Source organism: Cinclus cinclus, chromosome 16 (genome assembly GCF_963662255.1).
Source record: "Cinclus cinclus chromosome 16, bCinCin1.1, whole genome shotgun sequence".
NCBI lineage: Eukaryota > Metazoa > Chordata > Aves > Passeriformes > Cinclidae > Cinclus > Cinclus cinclus.
The window spans coordinates 13,115,632-13,125,215 of NC_085061.1; the positions used below are offsets into that span (position 1 = coordinate 13,115,632).

Genomic DNA, 9,584 nt, shown 5'->3' on the forward strand with positions numbered 1-9,584 from the left:
CTTGTGAACCTTATTCCCAAGCATGTACCAAAGAACTTTGAAACAAATTCTCATTAGTGGTTTTTTGTGTGTCCAGGTGATGCACAATAAAATCGGGCTGTACGATGAGGTTTCTTTGGTCTCTCCAAACCTAGTGAGTCTAAGCATGGTGGAATGCCTCTACCTCTCAATAGATTTTTCACACTGTAAGCATGGTTTGAAGGTGGAACACAGGAAAGTGGATTTTGGTTGGCTGTGACTATTCTACAAGCCATGTCATTCCACAGTCATTACATCTGCTTCTTATTACTCCCTGGCTTTTGTATTCCTTTCTAAGCTAGATCAGCAAAGATTGATATTGCCTTTTGGTTTAGCAGCAAGAACACTGATGTTGCAGCAATTTGTGACTACAGAGGGTCCTGGTAGAAGCAGCCCTATTCCCTGCTATCCTGGTTTCCAGTTTTGTTCCTGTAGCAGGTACAGGGCTGTGTGCTGGGTTTAGGGTGACAATAATGCTGATAACACAGAGGTGGTTTGGTTGTTGCTGAGCAGGGCCTGCCTGAATCAAGGACTTTGCAGTGTCTCATGCTCTGTCACTGAGGAGGTGCACAAAAAGCAGGAGGGAGCATGGCCAGGACAGCTGACCCGAGCTGGCCAGGGGGATACTCCAGACCACAGATGTGGTGCTCAGTGTGTAAACTGGGGAGAGCTGCCAGTAAATTGGGAGCTGCCAGTCACTGCTTTGGGCTGGGCTGGGCAGCAGTGAACAGCTGCATTGTGATACACTTTTTGGGGGGTTTAGTCCTCTCTTCCCCCCTTTTCTCTATTTTTATTACTTGTTGTTGTTGTATTTTACTTTATTGCAATTTTTAAGCTGTTCTTATCTCAACACACTGGTGTTACCTTTCTCTGACTCTTCTCCCCAGCCCACTGGGGCAGGACTGAGCGAGGGGCTGAGCAATACTTGATTGTGGTGTCAAACCACAACAACCTGTATGTCCCTATTTTGAGATCTGCCAGTCAGCCAGTTCTCCTAACTCCACATAAGGGAAGTTTTAACATCAGGATGGAGTCTGGTGTTATTTAAAACCCATAGGGACACCACTGTGATTGATCTTCCATCCCTCATGTATTTCCTCAGCTCTGAATGCATCTGTTCATATTTTGTGCTGACACTGGGGTGAGGCATCTCAGTTCCCTTTGAAATCTGGGACCTATGTGTTAATCTTCCAGCACTTTGAAGGTTATCCCATTTACAAGGAACTACAAGAACTCTTCAGATATTTCCTTTAAGGCTACTGGGTTAAATGGCTGAGAACTGACACATCCAAAACTCCTGAGGAAGAATAACATATCTAATAAGGAGTAGTTAGCTGCCTGGTCCTTTACTTTGCTCTGCTATGAGGCTCAGCCTGCAGGGACTTTATGTCCATGTTTTATGGATGATAGATGTTCACACAGCTAGTCTGCCCAGCAGGATCAGGAGGACCTAAAATCCAAAACTCCCAGAGCACCGCAGACACAAAATATCCCCAACATGCTATAAAAACCTGAATGTCTGCAATAAAGCAATCACCACCAGAGAAATCACAGCTATCATGTACCACAGGAAGGGAGCAAGAGTCCTCGTGAGGAACACGAATAAATCTGTAAATTCCTATGGCCAGACCTATCTCATCCTGAAAGCAAAATAGCAGGGATTTGTTAGGAGGAGTTCACAAGTACTTTGCTGCAATGGATCCTTCCCATGCTGTAAAGGAAGGCAAAAATTTGTTACTCTCCCTGTTATCTAGCCTGAGGGAGATTTCCCTTCTGATCCCAAATTAGATCATCAGTTTAATGTTCAGTGCATGAGCAGCCATAGCAATTAGATCTTGAGCAGCTGTAATAATGTCAGCAGCAGCAGAGCAGCCTCCTCACACACTGCCTCCACCTGGAGCCAATTTCTGCTGCTTTAGATTAGAGGAGGCATTAAAACCTCCAGAAAACGTGATGGGCACCCTGTCAGCAGTTATTTTTTCCTTGGCTCCCACTGGTGCCCAGCATCCCCCTGGAGCAGGGATGTCACAGAGCAGGCACCGTGTGAGCTGGGGAGGCTGGAGGGCTCCTCCCAGACCTCCTTAGAACACCAACACATCAGCTATGCAGGACTCACTCCAAGCTTCCTCATGCCAAAAACAGTCCTGCAGCTCTTGCTGGGACTTTGGAAGGCTCCATTCCAGCCCATGGGTTTCCTTTGCTCACACTGCCCTCTGTGGAGGTGAGGTCCAGACACACTCTGTGGGAATCTGTCCTTGGATTGTCACTTGTTTCCCCTCAATTATCAGTGAGTTAAATCGTATTATTTTCTTTATCCGTACATGTGTAAGGTATCACTGCATCCCCTCTAGCTCTTCTGTCTGGTACACTACAGAACACCAGCTTTCTTTTCTTGAAGGAGATTCTCTTTTCCTTAATTTCCTTGGAAATCTCACTCTGCACCTATTTCACTTTCTCCTTTTCCTTACCATGCACCATGCCATTTACAAAACACACTGCTGTTGCCTGTGGTGCTGATTTTTCCCCGAAATAACCTTTTCTTTACGCCACAGCACTTGGCAGCTCCCAGCCACCCCACAGACAAATTCTGGGCCCCAGCTTGGTTCTTATCTTCCCCCTGCAATTGGTACCTACCTGTGACCTCACAGAACTTTAAGCCTCTGCATCTAGTGCTTTTAACATTTTTTAAAATGTAGTGCTGTTCTTACAACTCTCTCAGGTTAGCTCATATTTGCAGTTATGGAGAAAAATCTCTTCTCTGCAATGCCAATATTCCCAGATTTTGTGTGGTAGTGTACGTAAGAAGCTCATTCAGAACAGGATTATACTCTTCAAATTAAGACTTCTGTGCTGGGAATTACAATGTCTTAGACTCCCTTTTGGCCAGTGAGGTAAACACATAATCCCAGGGCTCATTTCATCCCACAGGAGGAGCAGTGTAACCTCCCAAGGAGTGTTCCCTGCTCTCCTCTGCAATGAGGATGTTGATCAGTTTGGGCACAGACAATTTGCTGATGGCCACAGGCTGACTGTAGGATTCATTTTGCCTTCATTTTTTTTTAGCTGACACAAACTGTATCCCTAGCTCTTTTTTTCCCCCCTCACTAGATTGCTAGTCCCAGATTTGCTAGTCCCAAAATCAAATCTGAGGACAACTAGAAATATCTGCTCTCCATTGGGATGATTCTCCCTTTTCTATTACTTGCCACAGTCTCCCTGTAAGACTGTTCTTTAGTCAGTTTACAATCTATTTATCCCAATGAGAATCAATAAAATAAAGTCAACCTGCAACACAGGTTGATGCAAAAGGTCTCCCTGCTCCACTGTCTTTGTGTTGTCTCCAGTGACAGACATTTAGGGAAGAATGAAGGAGTGGGCACAAGGTGATTCTGCTCCTGTACTCCCCGTGTCACACCAATACTGCAGCAGCAGTTGGGGGCTTCCCAGTCAGGGATTGCTCTAAAATCATCCTGTCAGTAGCAAGAATGGAGGTTTCCTCTCTGGATCCATGCAATTCCCAGTTTTGGCCTTCTCAACCTTCCCTGGCAGGGAGCTCTGCAGGAAGGAGTACTTGTTTTTGTCTGTTACACCTTTTTGCTCTGGAATTGTGGAAGCAGTCAATGGTGTGTGTTGTCTGAGCCCTGTCACTGTCACTTGATCCCCACCAATGTCACATCTCTGCCCCCTGGGCTGGGGCTCAGGCTCTTCAGTGTTCCCCAATGTGGGAGCCTGCCTGCCTCTCTGTTCTTACCATCCTCCCCACTCTCTGCCACTCTTCTGGAAAGAGTTTTCACTGGGACATTCCACCAAGTGTTTTTCTGTGAATCCACAGAGACTGGGTATAATCCATTACCCTTGTCTGAGAAGTGATTCATCTTGGTAAATGCTTTACCTTTAATAAACCCATACCTGTGATAAAACCTATTTGTTGCCATGCAATGAGTGCTTTCTCTGAAAACTGTCCTAAAATCCCTGAGTCAAATGGCCTGTATGATTTATTTTTCCACTTTTCTTTAAATATGGTGATGTACAGATTCTTCCAAACCTGCATTTTCATGTACCAATTATTTCAACATCCTCAGATGGAGATTATCCTGGGCTCCTGGGTTCAGTTCCTCTAACACTGAAAATTTTATCTTTAATACAGAGCTCTGCCTCTTCCATTCCTCTTACCATTCTTTCCTTCCTAACAATTTATAACCAGCAATTTTTACATTCCACTCATGCGAATAAACCTGCCAGGTTTCAGTCATGCCAATTATATTGTATTTCTCATAATCCAGCAAGAATTCCCAAGTCCTCTTGCTTTTAATTATATACTCCCAAGGTACTTCTCCCCAGCCCCTCTCTGAGCAGCCACCTGTGGTGAATCACTGTGATGTGCGATTATCACAGGGGGCGGGGGACAAAGGTGTTGCAGAACCACTCTGCAGCTGTGAAAGGCTATGGCAACTTTGGTATTTATGTCACAGACTTACTCATTTCTGCGGGAGAAGTCTTTCTCTTTCCCTGGTTCCTCCTTAAGGCACATTTGGTGCCCACACTTCTGACCCATTTTTTGACATTACATCCAATCTAAATTCTACTCTACCATTTCCTCCATCAGGAGTGCTGAGGAATAGGTGGCATAGAGCACACAAAGGGTTACAGACCCCTTGCCCTCCAAAAAATTCAGTCCAAACCCACAGAACAAGCTATGCATACCCATTCCTGCTCTCCTGATTTCTGGGGAGCATGGTGAGCATCCTTGTTTATTTAATGGGACAGTACTCTTAAAAGGCAGCTGGGCAGCTGCTCTTCCCCTCTGGCTGGGGATGTTAATACTGGGCTTGTCTGTTCACCGGCACCTAAAGCAAGGTCTGAGTTCATGGGTTTTTCTATTAACATCAAAGCAAACATACAACTGAGCAAAACTGGCTGACTTCTCATTGCTTCCCAGCAACTCAAACTGTTTCCTGTTCTCAAACTCCCCTTTAGAATTTGCTATGTCACGTTGCCTTCCTCATGGCTTGTGTGCTCTTGAGGCATGGACTCCACCAGCTGGTCCAGCACTGCTGCTGTCAGTGCCCTGTGAGCTGCCCAAGCACAGACCTGGGCTGTGCGTGCAACAAGATAAGAGCTCAAAGTCACATTTGAAAAGAAATTAAATGCTGGTGAGCTTGGCTCTGAGACATCTGGCTGTGGCCAAGGAGTTCACAGCCCAGGAGGAGGCAGCCTGGGAGGGCAGAACACGGCTCATGAACAGCACAGTCTGCAGAGCTTTATCTTCATCCACGTTTCAGGCTGGGTGTGTTGTTCCTACAGAAGGCACCTCCACCTGTGTGGGATCCAAAGCACTGAACCCACTCTGAAAGGGAGAACCTCTTTCTGGTAGACTGGGATTCAGCACACTTTTGAGTCACAAATTGTGCTAAATAATTACAGGACTCCCCCACAAATGATATATAAATGCTCCAGTCCCTCTTTTCCCAGAGGGGATTCACGATTAAATTTCTCAGGTATGAAATGCTTTTTGAATTCTTGAGCTGTTCTAGACATGCTGGATAAAAATAAACTCTAGATTCACAAATTATTTCAGAAATAATCACAGCATTCAATCTCTGTTAGAGCTGTCAGTGCAAACCAGAAACTGGCACCAAGAGGCAGGCACGCTCCAGTGGGCTCTGCACAAAGTGGATGGCATGCTGCTTGCTCCTCAGCCTCTGGAATCTAAATGCACATTGCAGATAAACAGGGACAAGGAGAAGACACTCAGAAATTGGTTTGCTTGCTGCCTAAATGTCATTTTAAGGTATGACCGAGTCCTAGCCCCTCCAGCCAACTGGAAGCCCTGGAATGCTGCTCCCTGCAGCATCAACCTGGGAGCTGGTCCTGTTGGCTCTACAAGATCTGCTGTGTGCAGCTGCACCAGTGCAGGGAGCAGAAAGTTTTGACAGTGTGGCAGTGAGAAATCAAAAGGCTGGTGGCTGGAGGAAGAATGTGGCTCATAGCTGTGGAAGTTTGGAGGCTCTGGAGAGTTTTGGCATTACCACAATCACACAGAGAGTTACTGGCATTCACGTGTGCCTGGTGGGACGCAGCACAAAACCACAGAGGACTCTGTATGGGAAGGGAGCCACAAGGATCATCAAATCCAGCTCCTGGCCCTGCACAGACATCCCAACAATCCCAGCCTGTGCCTGAAGGTGTTGTGCAGACATCCTGCAGCTCTGGCAGGCTTGGTGCTGGGATCAGTACCCTGGGCAGCCTGTTCCAGTGCCCAAACACCCTCTGGGAGAAGAACCTTTTACCAATATCCGACCTAAACCTGCCCTGACACAATTTCAGGCCATTCCCTTGGGTCCTGTCACTGGTCAGGACAGAAGAGAGCAGAGCCTCACCCTCCTCTTCCCCTCTTAAGGAAGTTGTAGACTGTGATGAGGAAGGGGATGGGAGCTGTGGGAATGGTGCTGACCATGGGCTCAGGCCATATGTTCTGCTGAGGTGTGAGGCTGTGAGTGACTGTGGAAGGGACTTTGCCTGGAGCAAGGCTGCTGCTGCAGTCACTTCAATGTGCTGCTGGTAAAGCTTTAAGAAATATGCTATTGACACTGTACAGTGCATTTGAGCTGGGGATTTTGACTAATTTAATACACCACTATTTAACAGTGTTAATACAGTGCTATTTAACACACACCCATGAGTGTGTGACTTGTGATGCCTGCAGGACTGGGGTCAGTGGGTGTGCTGAGGATGGGGGATGAGCCTCTGGGGTGGATTCCTCACACAGAGATTGAGTGAGGGCTGTGTAAGCACAGTCCCTGTGCTGTTGGGTTGGGGCTGGTGCCTCAGGGCCTTGCAGCTCAGATAAAATGATCATCAGTCAGGCTGCAGAAGGCCATGACAACACTCTGGCAGTCTGGTATTACAAACCCATCAGTCTGAGCAAAGAGCTGTCAGGTATTTTATGTTGGCACTATTAGGGACAAATTTAGACCTGTGTCCATTACATTGTTCCTGTCCTTAAGAGGAGTAGATATGGTAAATCTGAAAGAGGCAGCTGTCTGTCTAAGGCATTATATCCCTGTGCCTGCCTGGGTTATTTCCAAAGGTTGGTGACTCCTAGTCTGCTGACTGAGGAGTTCTTTCCCCCAGATTAGTGTTTCATATAAGAGGAAACACTCACAGAGCTGCTGTAGGGGTGTGGGGAGGGAGAAGCAACCCCTTCTCTCCTGCTTTCAACATAACTTTTTACAGCAGGCTTCCAACTTTCTCCTGAAATCACCCACTACAGCACAGCTTTGTTTACCCGGTACAGAATAGATCACTGTGTTTCTTTTCTCCCACAGATAACTCACTTTTCTGAGTGGGCTAGAGTCACACAGTTACAACTTATCTCACACATAAATCTGGACTTGGAAAGATTTCAGTATCTGCCAGAAATATGGGCATCCTTGATTGTGCCAAGCCCAGCTAAGATGCTCAAAAAGCCAGGGACTCTGGCTGCTCACTCAGGCTGCTGTGGCCTAAGCTGATTCCCAAATCAGTAAGACAAATAAGCTTTTTTTTTTTTTCCTGTGTTTTTCTTTCTAACATCAAGAGTGTTGCTTTGGTGCTCTCATTTCAGCCTGTAGCTGTTGCAGACCCAAGGATGGAGTTCATGAACTTTCCTTTATTTTTCATTAAGTTGAGTTTCAATAAGCAACTAATTCTGCAAGTACTCTCCTCAAAACCACCAGGGTGAATACACAACCCCTTGGGATGAAAGAGGCTGTGAGCACTCCTCCAGGTTTGCCCCATTTAATAGTATATTCTCACAGAGAATTCTATCAATTCTACCAGAATTCTACCCTAAATTTCCCATTACCAGAGGGACAGTGTTCTCAGAGACACAACACATCCGTGGTTAGCTGTTCCTCTCTCCCAGCAGTGAACCTACAGAGGTACTTGATCTACTCCTTGGGCAGTGGTGGGATGGGATGGGATGGGATGGGATGGGATGGGATGGGATGGGATGGGATGGGATGGGATGGGATGGGATGGGATGGGATGGGATGGGATGGGAACACCCTAGTGAGGAACAAGTATCCACAACCCATCATCTCATGCTGTGTCACATTTGTAAACTTTATTTTTCAGTCATATATTCTAGAAAATAGCTCTTTCAAAAGCAGAGTGTGGATGTTAGCTCTAGCAGACAGCTCTGGGAGTAGGTGCTGTCAGTTTGCATCTGCTGAGACTTAAATTGGTCCCAGGGCAGCTGCCTGCCATCCACCCTCCAGTGTTTTATTCCTTGGGAAGTGCCAGGCTACAGCAGAGGAAATGAATGCACTGATAAGCTGGAGAGATGTCTTTTTGAATGCTTCCCGGTAAGTAAATGGCTGAGCAGGAGCAGAAATGAGCTTTCGCGTGCCCAGTTGAGCCCTTTAAGTGCATTCCCCTGTTCAATAAACATACACTCCAGGGCTGGCTCGCGGGCGGTCATTTACTTCAGGGACAGCAGAAAAGAGGCAGGCTGGGCTCCAGCTGGTAAAACCCGTGCTTTGTGCTTCGTGCCGCCCTGCCACCCATCCCTAGGGGGATGCTGTCGGGATGTCAGACCCTCCCCAAGGAACGCGGCCGCTGCCCCCGGGCGCTCCGAGCGGCGCTGCCCGCCCGGAGCCCGCAGTGCCCGGCAGGGTGGCACTGCTGCTGCTGCTGCTCCGGGGCTCGGCTGGCTGGGCTGGAGAGCTCAGACCCTGCAGCAGCCAGCAGGTAAACAAGAAAAATCCCCGCTCTGGCAGGAAACAGGTTGCTTTTCAACAAAGAACTGTTAAAACCCCTGCCTCTCTGCGCAGGGCGAGCCTGCTGTAAGGCACGGCACGGAACGGCTCGCCCGTCTCTTATCGTCACGCCGAGGCGAGCACAAAACAACACAGGCTGCGAGGAAGTTGTCTTATACTTACCGGCAGCATTGATATTTTCCTCACAGGAGTACCAGATCCCAGTGTGGAAATACCTGAAAAGGAAGCGGTCATCTCCCGTCTCCCAGCTGTAATGAACCACATTCTGGTTCGTCTCATTTGCAGTCTCATTCCCGCCGTAGTTGAGGCAGTTTGTCTTCTTCTCTTTCCCACAGCTCGGCTTGGGGACCCTCTGTGTGCCCTCACACCAGTGGGTCGTGATAAAAGCTGTTGTAGAGAAGAGGAGAGCCATCAGATTCAGACTCACTGCTAGCAGGGCTCTGCATCTTCGATTTGTCTTCATGGTAAATCCGCCCTCCCTCCCCCTCCTGCTGAGAGAAGAAGTCAAAGGGGTTTGTTTTATTTGGGAGGGGGGGGTGGGTTTCAAAGCCTCTCACGATTCAGAATCCAGCTGTCCAGGCACCAAAACTCTCAGCTTCTTGCAGTGTGCCGTAGAAGCGGTGAAGGAAGCTCTGCAGCCAGACTCCCATTCTCGCCGTTCACTTGAAGCCCTTCCTTTGTAGGTTAGAGGAGCAGCAGCCGGCTGGGCAGCGCCAGCGGGGCCGGTCCCTTCAGCGCGCCCAGGGCAGCGGAGCGGCTCTGCCTCCCGAGCAGCTCCAGAGGCGAGTGAGCATCTGCTCGGGT

The 9,584-nt window shown here is 47.9% G+C and overlaps 1 protein-coding gene across 1 annotated transcript in view; it reads right to left on the reverse strand.

Moving 5' to 3' along the window:
• The window catches only part of GSG1L (GSG1 like), a 47,301-nt gene extending 38,058 nt beyond the window's left edge, over positions 1-9,243 (reverse strand). The window contains exon 1 of the mRNA XM_062503446.1: positions 8,943-9,243. Within this exon, the coding sequence (XP_062359430.1) occupies positions 8,943-9,243 (301 nt within the window). The remainder of the gene's footprint in view (positions 1-8,942) is intronic.
• Between the last annotated feature and the right edge of the window lie 341 nt (positions 9,244-9,584).